The 20,275-nt window shown below is 45.5% G+C and overlaps 1 protein-coding gene across 1 annotated transcript; it reads right to left on the bottom strand.

Moving 5' to 3' along the window:
- Positions 1-5,106: 5,106 nt before the first annotated feature.
- Positions 5,107-20,083, bottom strand: C1H1orf115 (chromosome 1 C1orf115 homolog). Its single transcript, XM_063303775.1, has 2 exons — positions 19,559-20,083; positions 5,107-5,332 (listed from the first exon to the last, which is right to left on the bottom strand). Exons 1-2 carry the CDS (start codon positions 19,847-19,849, stop codon positions 5,213-5,215), a joined length of 411 nt encoding a protein of 136 aa, XP_063159845.1. The 5' UTR covers positions 19,850-20,083; the 3' UTR covers positions 5,107-5,212.
- Between the last annotated feature and the right edge of the window lie 192 nt (positions 20,084-20,275).

Here is a 20,275-nt window from a genome sequence, read left to right as displayed (position 1 = left end):
TGCACTGTGATGTCACATGGACCCTGAACACTACTGGTCATGGATTAAGAAGGTTCCTATCATGCTAGGTGGGTTAATCAGCTCATCTGGACAAGAATACCTAGCAACTGTTTGGTTAATTATCCTTATTCCTAGAGAATTCTGTCATAATTCTGTCACACAGATGGCCTTGAGAGAAATATTCAAAAATTGTTACAAAAAAAACAAAAAAGGGCAGAAGCACTCCTTACGCCCTGGGAATGGAGGAAAGTATTAGGAAGAGACTTGGGTTGGCTCCTCCCTGACTCACCAGGGTATAAGAAGGAGCGGAGGAAAATTTCAATCAGACTTGTGAGATTCTATCTCAATAAAGTTTAGCTCTAGTGTTCTTGAGGAGTCTGTTTCCTGATCTGGATTACCTCAAAGGGCTGACAGTCTCTCACCTCTCCTTTGCCATTTCCCATTCCTTTCTTCCCCCACCGCCTCTATTTATATGTACAGGTAGTCCTTGGGTTATGTTGGCAGTTGGGACCAGAATTTACATCACTAAGCGGTGTGGCTGTAAAGCATGACATCATGTGACTGCATCGCTTAACAATGGCAATCCTGGCAGTCCCAGTTGCTGTAGTAACCCAGAGACCATGCAGGTCACTAAGAGAGGACCTCCTATGATTGGAGTCCTAGGCAAGCAGGCCAACAGGCAAGAACTGCAGGTGGTGGGTGAATGCCGTAGGTAGGCACTGACTATGGGCAGGCGGGGTGTGCCAGTGAGTATGAGATCCATGGGATCTCGTACTCTGTAGTGGGGGTCCTTGGAAGAAAAAGCAGTTGGAGTGATTTACGGGAGCAACTTGCAACCTTCCCTGCCAGCTTCCCCATGGACTTGCTTGTGGGAAGCTGGCAGGGAAAGTCACAAATGGCAATCACATGACCATGACTCGCTGCAATGTTGTAATTGTGAGCCGGGCACCCACATGCCCAGATTGCAACCGTGGGGACACTGTGACAACCAGAACTCCAAGGACTGGTCATAAGTCCCCCTTGTTCAGTGCCGTTGTAACTCTGAACAGTCATTGAACAAGTGGTCGTAACCTGAGGACTATCTGTAATATGCCTTTCTCAGAACTATACTCCATCCATCTGATGAATGAATGAATGAATGAATGAATGAATGAACGAATTATGAATGAACTAAAATCTATGAAAGCTTCTGTAATAAGAAACTAAATATTATAGCATAGAAGACTCTGATGGTTTTGCTGTACAAGATTAATGTGGTCACTCTGCTGAAAGTGTTACACAGGCATGGGTTCCTGTTCAGTCTTCCAACCAACATCTGCTCGCTCTAGCCAGGTTACACATCAAATTGTAATGGTTGCCTTATCCCAACAGACTCAGTCTCACCAGGGGTTACTGAATAAAACTGATTTATTGAAAGGATAGTATGCATATACAAAGAAAGCTGAGAATAAGCAAAAGCGCACCAAATACAAACTAAAAACCCTCGCCTCTAACTCGATCCCGCCCCTCACCCCAGCATCGCAACCACCCCCTCCCGGGTGTTGGCAAGCGTCACACATCTGCCTGGGAAAGCAACCTTGAGTACATGTCCTAACCCAAACACACATTCCTTCAGGGCAGCACAGAGATAACACCCTGGCAGGGCTGAAATTCCCCACCCCGCAGATGATAGACACGGATCAGAAACATGACATGCGAAACGTTACGATGTATGCAAACCATTGGAACGATGAACATGACACAAATGCTTCCAGAACCTGAAAGACTCTAGTGATGTCTATTCAAAGGTACCTTTCACCAATCTCTGGAGCTCTACAAAAATAACCCAGTCTCCTTCTCATTCAAGATTAATTCCTTCAACTTTATTCACACACACACACACACACACACACACCCTTTATCTGCCATCTCCTCTCTCTCCTGCCCTTGGTTGGGTCATCTTGCAGGCCTCCCTCTCTTGCTGCTCTCCTTAGCCTTCTTACCCTTGCTAGGCTAATCCTACCCCCTTCCCCCCCAAGCAAGACTCTGGTGTCCTCACTTTCTATTTCCAACTAGTTTGGCTGTTCCCAAGTCAAGCCCATCTCGTCCTTTCCTCACCCATCAGGAAATGGAGAACAATTCTGAGGTATGCAGATTCTATGGCTGTAAATGAACAGAATATCCCTAGACAGACAATTATCCATGCAACATTTGGAATGCAGCCATACATTCCATTGCAGCTGATCATTCTAAGAACCAGAATGTATTAGTGACGGCAGGAATGTACTTGTTCTTTTCTTGTCCTGTTTTCTTTGGGGCAGGGATTTTGAGATTGTAAGCCTGAGGGAAGGAGACTGCCTTATTTCTTATAGATCTTATGTCAATAACCGTGGGAATCTTTTTGACTAAAGAGGAGGAGGAGGGAAAGAAGATAGACTACTGTCATTCAATAAGGCCACATAATCTAATTAATTAATTGGTTAAATCTCTTTAATTTTTCTTTGTACATAATTTTGTTAACAGATATGTTTATTAACAACTTAAAACACAATACAGCCTGAAAACAGTTACACAAAATAAATTCTGGAACATATACTGAAAGCAGAGGCAAGCAAAAAACCATAAAAATGAATATTATCTAAGCAGAAATGTATCATTTGGGAATACAAGCACTGGAATATTTCCTCTTGTTAGATGAGAGAGCTTTTCCACCCAGGCTCTTAGCCCAGCTTCATACTTTTCCAGTGAGATGTACATCTGATACTTATTTTTGGTGTCTGGACCATCTCAGAAAAAAGGGGTTCCTTAAATATTGTAATACAAATGTCTGTCTTACATAGACGGGCAACATAAAATCCTGCACAGGAGATTTGGGCTGCTGCTACAACAAACTCTGGAGCTTGAAAAATGAGGCAGAACTATTCATGGCATGCATATATAATTGACATTTCCTTCATACATGGAAATCCTGGGAGCAGGGCCGCAACTAGGGGGGGCAACCAGGGCATGTGCCCCAGGTGCCGTGCTGGGGGGGCGCCAGAATAGGCGTGGAATCCATGTTTGCCCCGGGTGACACAGACCCTAGTTGTGGCCCTGCCTGGGTGAATTGCAGTCCCTGCAGAGAGAGGAACTCTCCCCTTTTGCTTAGAAACTAAGTCTTAGATCCCTCTGCAAGTAGATTCTCAAACAGGATAGTTTGAATACTTTGAATTCTGGGAGTTGAAGTCTGCCCATCTTAAAGTTGCCAGGTTGAGAAACGCTGCACTAGCTGACAGTTCTTGCTGTGATGAAATTCCTCCTCATGAGAAGGAAGAATCTGAATCTACTTTTCTGCACTTTGAACTTAAACACACTTCCTCCTCTATTCCCTTTAAAGATACAGATCTATAGATACTGATTTACTAATATAGATATTTATATACAGTAATCTTTGGATATCTTAACACTGCTATCAGATATACACCCTCTCCTTGACTGCCATCCAGTCCTTAAATCGGAAGCAAAATGATTGTTAAGTGAGATGGTCGCTAAGTGAACACATGACTGAGAGACTGAGAATGAGAGAGACCCTGCGAAGACCACTGCTTGCTGCTGTCTCATTCAGATAAAAGATCTCTTGAGCAGCAACACCAGCATTACCCTCACTCAGGTGTGTTGTTGTCAGGTGCAGAAATTTGAGCATAAGTGCACACATTGGTCAGAAAATGATTTTGGGGTGGCTGTTGTATTTGCAAACTGTTGCTAAACAAGGTAGCCACTAAATGAATGGCTGTACATTCAGTCTTCCCTTTTGCAGACCAAACATATCCAGTTCCCCCACTAACTTGGTACCCCTTCTCTGAACTCTCTGCAGTTTGCCAAAGTCCTTTGCAGACTGCATTGCCCAGAGCTGGGCTCAGAATGCCAAGGGGGGTCTGACCAACACAGAGTAGAGTCAGGCAATTACTTAATTGTGATCTGGGCTCTAGGCTCCCAAAATAGTACAGGCCCCTTTAGCAGCTGCCTTATACTATTGGCTCCCAGCTTACTGGAATGCAGCAAGAAATGCCAAAAACTACCTGTGCCCCTGCTTTCTGGATCAGCGGCAGATTCCCAACACTAGGGAAGAGTGCATTACAGTAATCCAAATGGGACATGACAAAGGCATGAGTCACCTGGAAGGGCAAGCATACCTTTTACCACTACATTGAAGCAACGAGGATAGAAGCTGCTTTAGCAAAAATGCCCCATCTATGCACCCTACAAAGAATCAGATTGCCCAGAATCTCTGCTGAATGGTGAGAACCAAAACTGCAGCCCAAGGTATCTCTGCTTGATTCATATTGACGCTGGTACAACTAGAGTTGAGATTTTTGACCAGAGATCCTCCAGAGAACCCCACATTCGGATCCTTCGGTACCATTCCCCTCAGTCTCTTTGCTACACACTCCTTCCCCAATCTTCCTCATCACTATTCCTACTTTTTTTTTAAATACACGTGTGACAGTGCCTTTTGGGGTCTCCAGGCAGTGAGACCCCAAGTCTCTGCACTTCATAAGGTGAGACTAATCCCATGTTGGGTGTTATATGAATGATTGATGCAATCACATCTGTCTTAATGCTTTTTGGGGGGGGCAATTAATTTCTCTTTTGGAGTCCCCATTCTCCTTCAGTTCTTCTCAGTTTGCCTCTTTCTGGCAGTGCTCCTCTGGTTGAACATAGAGACGGTCCACTACTACAACCTTCCCCAGCATGGCATTCTGGAGAAGCCTGTAGTGTCTGGATGTTAGACCATCAGCCAGCATTTTGATGGCAATGTGGTCTTGCCAGAAAAGCAACTACTTCTTCTCTTCCATTTCCTTCATTTCCCTCCTTTCTCACTTTTGCCTTCTCCCCGCCCCCCCCCCCCATCCTTCATCTTTTCCTTCTTTCACCATGCTTTTAATGGACTCATTAATTTCCCCAAAAGTATTATATTTTTAAATATGACCCAGTTAATTATGGTTTTTTATCTTGGGCATTACTCGTTCTTTTCATTGATTGGTATTAAAGCACTTTGAGAAGCACAAAAACTTTCAAACAGCAAACATGCTTTCCAAATGAAAGGCACAAATTGATCCACCCACCCCACCCCACCCCTCCCCGACAAGTTGGGGTTTTTTCAGAAGATGATGTGCACATGAGCAGAGGAGAAGTTGCTGCCCTCTTCAGCGGTGTCACTGTCCTCCTCGTCCTCCTCCAAAAGCAGTAGGCTCTATCGCACTGACGTAGCCGTCGGAACAGCCAAGCCGAGTGGAGAGGTGTAGGCTCTGGCCAATCCCTGAAGGCCAAGGACCAAGTAGCTGCACCCTTTCTGCAACACTTTGCCCACATTCTGAGGGAGAGAAAGAACACCGTTAGCGCCAGAAGAGAGTTCCAAAAAACGACTGCAGTTTAACAAATACTTCTTCATAGCCCAAAGATGTCAGTTCAGCTCAGTCCTTTCAGATCCCTAGAATGTCCAGCATTTGATCCAGTCTAGGGAGAGCAGGGTCTGGATCAGCACTTAGCCAAGAAGTTCACTGAGTGAACTTGATTCAGTCACTGTCTCTTAGGCCAACATATCTAACATGAACTCTATGAGGATAAAGTAATAGGGTTGAGTTGCTTTCATGCTGGTTTGCTCCAAATGTGACTTTATATGTCTGAGCCATTGTTCATTATAGTCATGAAGTTTCATTGTTACGCATTCCTTTTTTTTTCCTTAAAGAAGATTTTTCTTTTTTTTTTTCATGCCTCCTTTACAATTCAAATGGTTTCAAAGCAGATTACCAATAATGTAAACCAAGCAGATGATCAGTATCACTAAAAGGCTAAACAAAGACGGCTGAAAAAACCATAGAGGAATAAATGCCAGTTTTCCATCAGATTTTTCAACAGGAAAATAGGCGTAATATCTAGGGCTAAATCTCATTAGTGAGTATTGTGGTGTTTTGCATTTTGAAGTGGTTTTGAAGGGCTATGGATTTTACCACTGCCAGTAGCACCCGCAGGATCCTGCTGCTTTTGTCAGAATGATGAAACAGTGTTACAGTGCAAGCTCTGGTCATGGGTGCAATATTGTGACACCTGTGGAAAAGTGGTGAGGCTTGCTGTGATACTTTCATTAGCCTGACCCCTTCCTCTTGCCTCCCCTAACCCCACTGATCAGAACAGTAGCTGCAAGAGGAAAAGGCAGCAGTACAGTTGTTTAATGTACCCATCCAGATGCTACACACAAAGCATAGATTCCCCATTCCAAAATACCTCATAGCTCTATTAATAGCAATTGCTGATGGGCTGTGATGGCAGGAAAGGACCATGGCAAATGCCAAGGAAGGAGAAGCCACAGCCTCTGCTTACTTTATTTATTTATCTGTTTGTTTTCTATCCTGCCTTTATTATTTTTATAAATAACTCAAGGTGGTGAACATACCTAATGCTCCTTCCTCTTCCTCTTTTCCCCACAACAACAACCCTGTCTGGTGAGTTGGGCTGAGAGAGAGTGACTGGCCCACAGTCACCCAGCCAGCTTTCATGCCTCAGGCGGGACTAGAACTCTCAGTCTCCTGGTTTCTAGCCCGGCACCCTAACCACTAAACCACACTGATCCCACTCTCTGAGTAAAGGCGTGGATTGGGTTCAGGAACAGAGGGCAAGCAATGGTGATAGAATAACATGGAGGATACATCCCCTTCTGAATGGTAACTGTGTTTGCAAGGGCATATTTATCATGTTTAACTTGGTTGACACAATTTTCTAAGTTGACAGTGCATTGAATCATATATCAATTAATAACAACAGGCTGGGTTCTTCTGTAACACTAGGCTACATAAACATTGGCTGCTCAGTTTGTTGTGTGAATACAGCTATAGTGAAATTCTGCTTTTCTGCTTATGTCTGGAGGGGACACTAACCTACCTGACCTTCTTAAGGAAGGCAGTGTTAAGAAAATCAGCAGCACACACGACAGAGCAAAAGGCAATCGCACTTTTATTTTAAATTCTGCAGTTGGGAGATTCATAAAACAGGAATATCTGTCTTGCCTTGTTACACTGCTAGTCTTTTTACAGCATTTTGACCGAAGCTTTACATACATTTCTTGTACACAGGTAAGCCTTAAGGTCAACAGGACAATACAAAAGAGAGGGTATCATAAAACAATGGCACAGGAAACATCCTGATAAGCTTCAGTGCTCAGGAGACTGAGGTATCAGCAACAATCAAGGGCAGTGCTAGACATTCCCTGTATGTCATGAGTGCCGATGAGCTGAAGACATCAGCACATCGGCACACATGACAAAGACAAGGAAGCAGAAGGAAGGGACACAAAATAAGCATAGCACGCAAAGCCATCACGACACAAAGAGAAGGAAAAGAAGACAAAGACAAGGCGGATCACGAGGCACACCCAAGCTATTAGCAGGAGCGCCACGGAGATCGCCCAGCGGACAGCAATCATCGGTTGAAGGAGGAGACCGATGATGGGCAATCCCGGGGCACCCGCAGGGGCCTCGCAACCCTACACCTACCGGCACGAAAGGATGCAGGACAAAGGGCGGGTGACGTAACCTAAGGAGAGGGGGCGCTGACCGGCGCGGGGTATTTAAACCCCGCACCGACGCGCTCCCTTCACTCTCGGCTTTTTTCCACAACTGACACTACGTGATGAATAAAACAGAACCTGCTTCAACCGAACCAGTGTCTGTGCTTTACTCAGCGGTAGGCAGTGCATGACACTGTACTCATGGGGTCACTGGCACTTAACAATCCTGGAGTAGTGTCAATACCAAGGATTCAGAGAAAGCATGCTCGTGGCCAGGTAAAGGTGAGTCTGAGTTCTAGCTGAGAGGCTTACTCTGTTAGATAGCAGTGGAAGGATCCAGGAATGTTGAGGATATATGAGGAAAACAGTAGAAAAGCTGAGAGGAAAATTCAAGAGTAAGGGAAGGAAGGAAGAAGGAAGAAAAACATTGAGGTAGGCTTGTCCTTTTCTAAAAGCTAAGATGGTCATGGGTAAATATAACAATAACAATGATAGAATGATAGAAATGATAGAAAAAAGGGAAAAGAAGAAGACAGTTTTCTTCTTAAAGCTATAGTAACATAATAGGTAACAAAATGATATATCCAATTTATTTATTTATTTACCATATTTCTTCACCACCCATCTTGTACAGCAACAACTCTGGGTGATTTAAAAGTGAATAAAAAGAATAAAAGGCTCATTATAAAATATAAATATACATAAATATAAGAAATACAAAAAATAAAATATAAAGTCCAAGACAGTCTTAGTAAAATTTTCCAGGGCCACATCAAGGTACCAACCACCCCCATGATCGACTATCCCCTCTCTTGCCCCAAGCGAGATGGCAGAGCCAAGTCTTAACTCCCTTTCTGAAGGCCGGGAGAGTGGAGGCCTGCCTCACCCTCCTCCTGGACCCTGCCAATCAACAATCTCTCATGGACAGGGTCCGTAACATGCCCTTTCTGCCTGACCAGATGGGACAGGTCAATGTAATGGGGGTGAAGTGATCCCTCAGGTAACCTGGATCCATGCCATGGAGGGCTTTAAAGATGATAACCAACACCTTGAATTGGACCCGGAAGCGGACTGACACCCAATGCAGCTCACGCAGCAAAGGTGTTATATGTGCCCTCTTTGAGGCTTCTAAAACTGCTTGCGCCACTGCATTCTGAACCAGATGTAGCTTCTGGATACTCTTCAAAGGTAGCCCCATGTACAGGGTGTTGCAGTAGTCTATGCAGGAGATGATTAGGGCATGAATGACTGATCAGAGGGCCTCCTGATCCAGGAAGGAGCACAGCTGGTGCACAACATGAAGTTGTGCAAAGGCCCCCCTGGCCACGGCTGCCACCTGCTTTTCGAGCAGGAGTTGTGAGTCCAGGAGAACCCGCAGGTTCCACACCGGATGCAACCCCATCCAGAACCAAAGATGGTAAAGTCCTGGATGCTAAGGAGTCTCCAACCCACAACCACTCTGTCTTACTGGGGTTCAGCTGAAGCCTGTTGTTCCCCATCCAGACCCCTACAGCCTCCAGGCACTGAGAGAGGGTAGTCACAGCTTCACTTAAGTCGCCTGGGATGGAGATGTATAATTGAGTATCATCAGCATGTTGATGATTCCTCATCCTGTGGTGACGGATGATCTCACCCAGTGGTTTCATGTAGATGTTGAATAGGAGAGGAGAGAGAACTGAACCCTGCAGCACCCCACAAAGAAGGGGCCGCGGGCTGGATCTCTCGCTTCCTATCAACACTGATTGTGACCAGCCCGGGAGGAAGAAGGTGAACCAGCACAGAACTACGCCACCCACCCCCAACATCCTGAGCTGACCCAAATGGATACCATGGTATTGAAAGCCACTGAGAGGTCAAGAAGAGCAAGGATGGATGCACTGTCCCCATCCCACTCCCACCAGATATCATCCAAAAGTGCGACCAAAGCTGTTTCTGTCCCATATCCAGGCCTGAAACCTGACTGAAAAGGGTCCAGATAATCTGTTTCATCCAGAACCCTCTGGAGTTGCAACACCACCACTTTCTCAACCACCTTCCCTAAAAAGGGGAGCTGGGAGACTAGATGAAAATTGTCCAGCACAATGGGATCCAATGATGGTTTCTTGAGGAGGGAGTGCACCAGCACCTCTTTAAAGGCAGCCAGAAACACTCCCTCCCTCACCTGGATCCACCCACATATCACCTCCCAAGTTACCTTCACCAGCCAGGAGGGACAAGGATCTTGTGGTGGCGTTTAAGTGGTGGCGTTTACAGTCCAGATAACCCTGTCCACTTCCTCAGGCCCAACAGGATCAAACTGTTCCCAGATAACCGGGTAAGCACACTCCCCAGGCATCTCCACAGAACCTGCCGCACGCTTGGCATCCAACTTGGAATGGATCCAAGCGATTTTATCCTCCAGATGCCCAGAAAACTCCTCTGCACGGCCCTGTAGATGAGTTACTAGTTCCACCTTCCCCAGAAGGGATTGGGTGATTTTAAACAGGGCCATCGGACGGCATTCTGCGGATGCAATAAGAGCAGAGAAATAATGATGTTTCGCTGCTCTTACCGCCACAAGGTAGGACTTAATAGAGGCTCAGGCTTGTGTTTGGTTAGATTCGGTCTTTGTCTTCCTCCAGCAGCACTCTAGACATCTCTTGATCCTCTTCAGAACCCTTAACTCCTCCGTAAACCACAGTATCGGGTTCGATGGGACAAGAGAGGTCACACAGGAGCGATCCTGTCCAAGGCCCCTGCCACCTCCTTATTCCAGGCGGCAGCCAGGGCCTCTGCTGGACCATGCAACGGATCCTTGGGTATAACCCCCAGCTCCCTCTGAAACCCCGCTGGGTCCATCAGCCGCCTGGGGTGGACCAATTGAATGGGTCCTGCCTCCCTGCGGAGGGGGGTGGTATGGGAGAATCTCAAAGTCACCAGGGCATGATCTGACCATGACAAGGGGGACAGGTGTCACTTTCCACTCAGATCACATTGCCACTGCTCTGACAAGAAAAACAAGTCCAGTGTGAGGCCACTGTTTCGAGTGAAGTCCCGAATAATCTGAGACAGGCCCATGGCTGCCATGGTGGCCATGAACTCTCAAGCCCCCTCCAAGGCACATCCCAGGGACAGCAGGTTGAAGTCCCCCAGAACCATAAGACGGAAACTCCACCGCCAACCCCAAGATGGCCTCCAGCAGCTCAGGTAGGGAGGTTGCTATGTGGCAGGGAGGCTGGTACAGCAGCAACACTCCCAACTGTTCTTGGGAGCCCAACTTCAGAAACAGAGTATCACAACCGGCCATTTGTAGAGCAGTGCCCCTGAAGGCCACTAGAGATTCCCAGATGACAACGGCCACCCCTCCTCCCCTGCCCTGGGGTCTCGGCTGGTGCCAAACCGTAAACCCATCTGGACACATTTCCGAAAGGGGCACCCCCCCTTCAGGGCCCAGCCAAGTCTCAGTAATATTCACCAGGTCTGCCCCCTCCTTGATGATCAGTTCACATATAAGGGGGGCCTTGTTGTTAACTGACCTGGCATGGAGAAGCAGCAGCCAAAAGCTGGGGCCTCCATGGATCTGCTGTCCAGGGCCCGGGTCGGTGTACAGAGGGCTGGAACACACCACTGGTACTAAACATCAGGGGTGTCTTCCCCGAAGATGGCCCGCCCTCCGACTCCCACCATGACACCCCCATCCTGTCACCATCTGAATGGAAAAACCTGCCCTAAATCCCCCAGAGCTCCTATTTCTATTTCCCCCAGATCCCAGACCTCCAGGCTCCCTGGTTAGGGGTCCCTCCATCCAATCATACAACAGATAGACACCAAACAATCACAGGGTAGTGGCGAGCTCCCCAGCACTTCAGCTCCCGCTCTCAGCCCCGTGGGAACCCAACCATCACCCCCACACCCACCGCATCTACCGCGTCCCCTTTACTGGCCTCTTTCACTAGCCGGCAGGGGCACCTCACTCATATCGTATAAAAGGTATGATATATAAGATATAAAAGATACAGAAGTATAAAATTTCCACAATAACACACAACCAACTATTTAGACAAAACTGTCACTCTTCATTTTTAAAAGGAATAAACTTAACATGTGGACTTTACTTCCTATCAGCTAAGCCAACAGCAAGGGATTATGGGAGCTGTAATTCAGAAGGCGTGAAAGATCCTGGCTGGACCTTTCTTTTAAAGAAGAGGCGGATTTGAAAATTCAAAGACCTGAAACATTCTCAAAACCTCCTCCAATATAATCATCTTATGATACATCAAATGGCTCTAGGTGGTGGAGCAAATAGCACCACTGGAGAAGTCCAGGATACTTGAAATGAGAATCCCTGGAATCCAAGCCATTTCCTTTATCCTGGAAGGTACAAGATCAAAAGCCTGGTGGTCAGGTTCAAGGAAGGGGCCACAAGCAATTGCAAGCTCAGTATGAACCTTCTCCTTTATTGTGATTCAGGTATCAGCTTATCATGGACTGTTCTCTGTTACAAGAATGTATGCAATCAAAGCAAGTTTATCACTTGATTACAGGTAATATGTAATATGTAAATTATTCACAGGAATAAATTGGCTGGATAGGATCCAGTTACAGAACAAAGATCTTCCAATTAAACTTTGCATAGCAATCTCTTTCTAGAGCAGGGATAGCTGTTCTATCCAATAATCCCACTATTGTTCAGACTGAGCTAATTAATGTACTTCAGCAATATTCTGAGTATTTTGCAATACCCATAGATAATTACAAATCTCTGTAGTTAGGTGCCAAATTGTAGGTCCCAACAGAAACATGACTTCCCTCTTATATTGCTGTAATTAATAAAGCTAGGAATAAGAGGCAGGTATTAGAGAGGAAAGATAGCAAGTAACATTAATTTCTGATACGTAGCACAAAACCCTGGACTGAGAATGAATTCTAAATTGAATATATTTCTTACTCCAGATTCTGACTGGTGGAGCTACAATACAAAATAAAGCCTACAATCCAGAAATTGCCTGCCTTTGGATTAGACCAATGTTTCTCAACCTTGGCAACTTTAAGCTGTGTAGACTTCAACTCCCAGAATTCCTTAGCCAGAATTCTGGGAGTTGAAGTCCATGCATCTTAAAGTTGCCAAGGTTGAAAAACACCGCATTAGAATATGCAAATACTTCCACACCTCTTTAAAATAAGATACCCATTTGTGCAATATATGAGTCAGGGGGATGTAAACATGCTGTGCAAAGTCTAAACAATGCAAGTAACTTGCTTAATTAAACCAAGGGGAGCTAAAATTTAACCACAAGCTAACAATCTTGTTTGGGGGTAACTCCACCCCAACATTAACTAATCTTTCTGTGTTATGTGAACTACTTCCTGAGAATTAGTTAACATTCCTCAGTTCCAACACAGTATCCTAGTGTTTCTTAAACTTTTTTTTTTCTCAGGACCCCTTCCTACTTTTAAAAATTATGAAGGACCCCAAAAGAGCTTTTACCTGTATGGGTTATATTTATTGATATTTACTGTATTAAAAATTTAAATTGATGCATTCTCTGCCACTGCCTTGTCTCATGATTGACGGAATTAATATTTGTATTATTTTTCAACATGGGCCAGCAAATAATTTTGATTTTGCAGACCCATGAGAGGATCTTGGGGGACCTCCAGGGGTCCTAGGACCATACATTAAGAAATGCCGTCCTAGAGAAATTCTAGAAACCCCATAGCTTCTTCCTTCGTAGTTTTCATCCCACACAACAGGTGAAAAGGAGACAGAAAAGGCTGAGGGTATTTTCCCCTCCAAACAGAAAAAATTAAAAGAGCAGGAAGTTGGGTAGGAAATATGTCAGCTGCCCAGTCTAATATCAATAGCTTGGAGGACTTGGTGCTGGGCTAGAAACCAGGAGTCTGGGAGTTCTAGTCCTGCCTTAGGCATGAAAGTCAGCTGGGTGACCTTGGGCCAGTTGCTCTCTCTCAGCCCAACCCACCTCACAGGGTTGTTGTTGTGGGGAAAACAGGAGGAGGAAGGAGCATTAAGTATGTTCACTGAGTTATTTATAAAAATAATAAAGGGGGGGATAAAAATAAAATAAATAAATAATGGCAGATCAAGCTGTCCTATGATCTGTACTACTGGTAAACAAAGGTGAATCTGTTGAATGAGGAAGAAGATAGCTGGATTTTCTCAGCTGTAAAAACTCAACCATAGCACGCTGTCTTTTAAACCGCTGAGCTGCTGAGCTTGCCGATTGGAAGGTCAGTGGTTCAAATCAGCGTGACGGGGTGAGCTCCCGTTGCTAGTCCCAGCTCCTGCCAACCTAGCAGTTCGAAAACATGCAAATGTGAGTAGATTAATAGGTACCACTTCAGCAGGCAGGTAATGGTGTTCTGTTTAGTCATGCCGGCCACATGACCACAGAAGTGTCTACGGACAAATGCCGGCTCTTCGGCTTTGAAACGGAGATGAGCACCGCCCCCTAGAGTCGGACACAACTGGACTTAATGTCAAGGGAAACCCCAAACTGTAGGCAGATATATCTTCCAAATGCTTAGAACAGGTTCATCTTGTCACTATCTTTTCTTCTGTCAAAACAGGAATCTGAAGTCTGAAAACTACATTGATCTGAATAAAAGCTGGTCACATGTAAGGCACAATTGCCACTTTCTCCAGTCGAACTCAAGAAAATGATTGAAGTTTCAGTTTTAGAAGCAACTGCGTGCCTCAGGAAATGCTTGATCTCAGTCAGAACAATGAAGCCCTGATCTCAGCAAGGAACAAAGTACTGCTCTAAGAAATGGCATACCTTTCCTTTTGTGGTTACTTCCCATACAGAGTACAGTAAAATTTTTGAAGCAGGACATGACTACTTTATCAAGAGCACTAGCAGACAAAACCATAGAACTCAAATCATCTTTCTTTTGGTTGTTACAATTGCTAAATCAGATGATCTACATACAGCAAGCCTACCAACGTCACTATGTGGGCTAGTAAAAAGGTTGACTTCAGCTGATCCCTACAATAGGGTGGACAATCCCAGAGCTGCATGCATTCCCAGCCGCACTTATTTTGCAGCCCTCAGGGCCCTCTGAAATCACAATTTATGGCATGATTTCCTGCCATTTTCAAGCAGGAAACTCAGGAAATCTCTAGTAGCTTAATATAGCTGAACAGCAAAGAAACACCCAAGAACATCTGCTGCCCTAACCCAAAATAGGAAAAATGTTGGAAAACTCTGGCTCACCCATTTGGCATCATCACCTAGCACCTTGTACTCTCCTAGAAAATGTTAATGTAGCCCCCAGTTATCAAAAAGTTACTCACTTCTGTCCTTCAGAATTTGCAATTGTCATAGACAACCCTGTATCTGTTATGAAAGCTTTTCCAGCCTAGTGTTCTATAACCCCTCAAAGTCATGGCCATAATAGCTGAGATAGGCTGAACTACAATTGCTATCTGGAAGACATTAAGTTGCACAAAGATGCCTTAAAGTTCTTTTCTCACTGCTTCTTTTTATTTCACTGAATGTTGTATTGGATACAGGGAGGGATAACATGTGGCCTTTCAGGTAGTGTTGGACCTCAACTCCCATTATTTCTTGCCATTGGCTATGCTAACTAGACCTGAGGGACATTAGACTTAAGCAACATTTGCTGTTCTACACACTGAGCATCACTGGATCCAGACTCAGATTTCAAGTCCCCATCAAGAAGTTAATTGGGTGAACTTGAGCGTTCATTATCATTCAGCCTGCTGTGACCTTCTTCAAAAGGTTCTGTGGGATAACAAGACAGGAGTAGATTGCCCCAAGCTCCTTGGACATAAGGAGCCACATACTGTAAATGGAAAAAGCAAATAAACACCAGGAATAAAATTTTAAATGGCATCTCAAGCAGTAATAGGTTAATGCTGATGCATTCTCTAAGCTGCCCTCTAGAAGCTGCCCTGAAAGGAAATTGTGTCTCTTTGTCACTATTGTGGGAGGAAGCAGCACACTTTCTGCTAACTGAAGCACTGACAAAATTGAGATGCCAAGAAAAAGGCAGCAGAAAGATAAAAAACATCTGCTGCCACATGGATTTGCTTAGAATCTTTTCCAGACAGAAATGACACATTCCTCTATACTGTAGATCTCTAGATGAAGATCAACTTCACTTTCACACTGATCAAAATAGTTTCTTTTGAAGAGAAAAAAAATACCTGCCAACTCCTCCGCTGGATTTAACAACTTTTTGTTTTTCAAAAATCATTCTTGTTCTGTTGCAAGGCTCTAGAGTATCTAAAACATCTCATGTGCAGACCCAGATAAATCAAACTGCTTTGGTATAACAGATTTATTTAGACCTTACTGTCTGTATACTGCAATGCATTTTGCATAGTTCACTGCAAAAAGAAATGTTAGGTTCCCATCTCTTAGGAGCATGCATTCTAAATAGACATCCTCTTCCTTGTGTCTACTTGCATTCTACTGAGAGAATGACCTATCTTGTAATTCTTTTTCATTTTCACACAGGACTCATTCCTGCTTTACCTGTAGTTTTTTTTTTTAATCCTTCAGTTGTTTGATTTTTGGAGACTACCTGGACAAGGCCCTGCAGTTTTCTTGGCAAGGTTTTTTGGAAGTGGTTTGCCATTGCCTCCTTCCTAGGGCTGAGAGAGAGTGACTGGCTCAAGGTCACCCAGCTGGCTTTGTGCCTAAGGCGGAAATCATGGTCTCCTGGTTTCTAGCCTGGTGCTTTAACCACTATACCGAACTGGTTCTCCTTTACCTGTAGTCATTCTATTTTCACTTATTTTACTTCTTTCCTAAGACCTTTTTATAAGACTGAAAGCTGATGATAGAAGAAACAACTGTGTCATAGATCCTGCCTGATACTAATTCGAACATCAGCACGGACTATGGCTACAGTATTTTAATTAATTCAACATTTCGAGCATACTTTTTGTACTTTGTTACCCAACCATCTCATTTTTCAGACTGATGATCATTACAACTCATAGAAAGCAATTTAATTCAATGGTTTCCACAGCAGGCTGCTGTGTACAAAATACTTTCAGATGTACTGTAACTCACATGCCTAGTCTTCTAAAGCACCTGAGTTACAAAGGTTTTAATGCAGGAGTAAACAATTCCTTGACAGATTTGGTTTCCATTTATTATGGCATAAACTTTCATAGGCTATAGCCCACTTCATTATATCTGTGAGACTTCTGAAGGCTCTCTGTCTGTGTGAGGAATGTAGTTGTGTATCTGTCTGTGTGTGTTGTGAACGCAGATTACATGCCAGACATCAAACTCAGGCTCACACTCACATCCCCATGAGTGAAAGGTCACTTTCTGTCATGTACACTCAGGACAGATTCACACTTTCTGCCTGTCCCATTGTGAGTATAAGCCACTCAACCCTTCCTGTCTAGAGGATTGGATGAAGCTGTCCTCCCACTCCCAGCCTTTTGCAAATGCAGTCTGCACCTGTGTTTTGCAGCTTCACTTCAAAAGTATTTTCCAACCTGAGCCTTCTTAAACCTTCAGAGCAGATGGTAGCCAACACTTTGTTACGTTCCAGGTGGAGCCCCAGCAGTAACTGGCTGCAGGGCCTGGCATACCCCAGTGACTGGTCACTGCTCTGGGCAGCCATTTCATCCTGGGCTGCCAGGCTGCTATGTTCTCTACCAGTCAGCAGTCTCTGGCTTTTATTTTATAATCATCTAGTTGATCCAGCAGTGGCCCATTAAGTCAATGAACTATCCTCAGTCTAGAACAATGTCTCTTAACCATGGCAACTTTAAGCTGGGTGGACTTCAACTCCCAGAATTCTCAGAATTTCCCAGCATGGCTGGCTGGGGAATTCTGGGAGTTGAACTCCACCCAGCTTAAAGTTGCCAAGGTTGAGAAACACTGCTCTAGAAGCTCATGCTCCTTTAAACCCTTACATCTCCCAGTGGCATTCTTTCAATCTGTGCCCAGGCTGAGTGAAGCATGATCCTCTTGCTTTCCCACCCTCTGCCCACAGGACTGCCACGCTTCCCTTTATTTTTCTAGTATCTTTAAGTTGCAACATAGGAATGTTGCTACTTTGTTTCTATTAAGCTGAATTATCAGTTTGTCCTTTCTAGGAAGTTGCCATGGGCCTACAGAAGAATGCAGGAACAAAAAAAACCCAACCTTTTCCTTGTTTTTGTTAGTGTATCATTTAAAGCTACAGTACAAGTATAACATATGGGGAAAAGAGTCCACGTAAGTGTCAAAAGAAATAATGTGGGATGGGCATCCATGTGTGCAAACAGCTGGGAAAGCAAAGGCAAGGCATGGGAAACCCTAACTACTCCATAAAGGAGCCAGTCGGTGAAATTTGCCTTTCCTGCCTGGGTGGAAGGGTAAGAAGCAGGGAAATGATCAGCCAGGTCTTGCAGTGGCCGTCTGGTACCCTATCTTCCTTTTGGCCTAACAATCTTAACAAGTAGACCTCACTTAATGACTGCCCTGGTTAGCAACCGTTCAAAATTACAATGGTGCTGAAAAAGTAACTTTATGACCAGTCCTCGCATTTATGACTGCTGCAGCATCCCCATGGTCACGTGCTTGATATTTGGGCACTTCACAACTGGTGGGTGTTTATGACTGTCACAGCTTCCCATGGTCACAATTGCCATTTGTACGCTTCACAGCCAGCTTCCAACAAGCAAAGTCAATGGAGAAGCTGGCAGTAAAATTGCAAGTTGTGGTCATGTGATGCTTAATGACTTGCAGTGACTTGCTTAATGACTGAATGGGAAGTGATGTTATCAGTCATGGTCGCATGATGTTTTGCTTAGTGACTGCATCGCTTAGCAACAGTTGCTGCTCCCAACTGTGGTCACTAAGCAAGGACTACCTGTACTCACCATTAAGGTGAGTGAAGCAGTAACCTCTGACAAGAGATGCTATGAGGCAGAAACAAGCTGTTGGAAAAGGAAGTTAAGTTCTATATAGTGGCCTTTACAGGACATGCTTCGTTGAATCAAGGAAGAAGTAATGTAAGATGGGACCACCAGAGTGATGTCAGTTAATTCCAAATTCCAGAGACCATTGTGGTGAGCAGGACTGAGTTTAATACAGTGTCAACCCTCTCTGTTTCAGAAATAGAGATTGTATCCTAGAGTGGCCCTAAAAAACAGGGCTTCTTAGAAACTTGGTCACCATTTTACTTTTTACCATCCTGCAAGCACACAAGGCAGGAGAGGAGGAAGAGGGGTAAAAAGGTTGGGGTGAGTAAGCCTCCATCCATGTTGGTACTGATCCAAATCTAACCATCACCATTTTCTTTTTACATGTGCCAAAAATTATTTTAAAAATATTAAATTTCAGCATCCAATGGCATTTTCAAAACATATTTAACTTCACAGCCATTTCCTTTACAGTTTTTAGTAACAAGTAAAAGGAAGGAAATCCTCCCTTCACCTAAACTCCACTGTGGAACATCCACTTGGGGAGTGAACAGAGACTCTGACCTAAGACACCTTCCCTTCCCTGGAACAGCCTCCCCACTTCCTCAGAAGGCCTCTTCCGAAGGTCAGCCACCACACCCTCAGAGGCTGGCTCATTCGCCCCCGGTCTGCGAGGGTAAGGGAGGCTTGTTGGTCGGGATCTCAGCAGGCAATCCAATGAACACTCTTCGGATACATAAGGGACACGATCCAAAATCTTCCACGCCTCCGGCGGTTCTTGGGGTAGGAAAGTTCACGTAAAATCCTCGCACTCCGTGAAAGAGGATAGCAACTAGTCCCTGAATTCGATTTCATCGTTGAACATTGACAACGGAAAGGGGAGGATTATCTCTAATCCAACTCCTTTAACCACTTTTACCTACTACAAATCCTGCAAAGTATCAGTGCGTTATTAACGGCCAGAGGGATTTCCCCCTTTCCCTCTCAAACCCATTTTTCTCTTAAATGATCCGACCGCCGGATCAACCGCTGCAGCGGAAACTGGGGAAGAGCCTTCTGTCCGTCCAAGGCAGTGGCCTGAGCGGGGAGGCTTCCCGAACAGCCGAACCGCTCCCGAGGCCCCGCGCGATCAGTCCTACCTTGCCGTATTTCTTGAGTCTTCGCTTGCGCGCCTTGCTTGCGCGCTCCGCTTTACGCGGTGGTGGCTGCTGTTCGCCGTCCCAGACGAGAGGCTGGTACTTGTCCGGGAGGACGGCAAACGCCACTTTTTTGGAGGCGTAGCAAGCCGGCTCCTCTTCTTCAGGCTGGCCCTCGGGAGCCCTCGGGGCCTCTGCTTCTTGCCGTTCCTCCCGCTCGAGGATGGAGACCTTGTCCTCTGCGGGGCTGCGGCGCCGCCGGAATTTGGCCCTCAGAGCGCCCGCCACGGACATCGCGCAGAGGGGGAAACCCGGGGGCGCTTTCGAGAGCGAAACGGGGGCCTTGGAGTCTTCCCCCCCCCCGCCCCCCGAAACGGGCCGCAGAAGTTCCCTTTGCAGCTGAGCCCGGCAACAGGTGGAGCTCCAGGAAAACACGCGAGCTCCGGCCTCTCTCGGGTCCCGCCGCAGGAGACTGGGAGAGGCGGATGAGGAGGGCCCTTCCCTGCTCTGGGCAGGGATGTTGCCAGCGCCTCGCCAAAGTTCAACGTCCAGTCTCACGTTGCACTGTTGACACTGCAAGCCAGCGCAGCCTTGGCGGCTCCTCCGGGATTCCAACACCTGAACGTGCGCAAAAATCCCCTTCTGGAGCTCGTGAGATCAGGGGGCGAAGGAAAGGCCGGGCCTTTTAAAAAAGGGCATAGCTGGAACCTCTTTTCTCAT

Source organism: Candoia aspera, chromosome 1 (assembly GCF_035149785.1).
Source record: "Candoia aspera isolate rCanAsp1 chromosome 1, rCanAsp1.hap2, whole genome shotgun sequence".
Lineage (NCBI taxonomy): Eukaryota > Metazoa > Chordata > Lepidosauria > Squamata > Boidae > Candoia > Candoia aspera.
The sequence above is the reverse complement of the archived record's forward strand: the minus strand, read 5'-3'. Positions and strand labels throughout refer to the sequence as shown.

What these genes read in the sequence shown, in the direction of transcription:
- C1H1orf115 (XM_063303775.1), bottom strand. Translation starts at nt 19,849, where the DNA reads ATGTCCGTGGCGGGCGCTCTGAGGGCCAAATTCCGGCGGCGCCGCAGC. An exon ending in GACTCAAGAAATACGGCAAG is followed by an intron (nt 5,333 to 19,558) that starts GTAGGACTGATC and finishes TCTCTCCCTCAG; the next exon opens with AATGTGGGCAAAGTGTTGCA.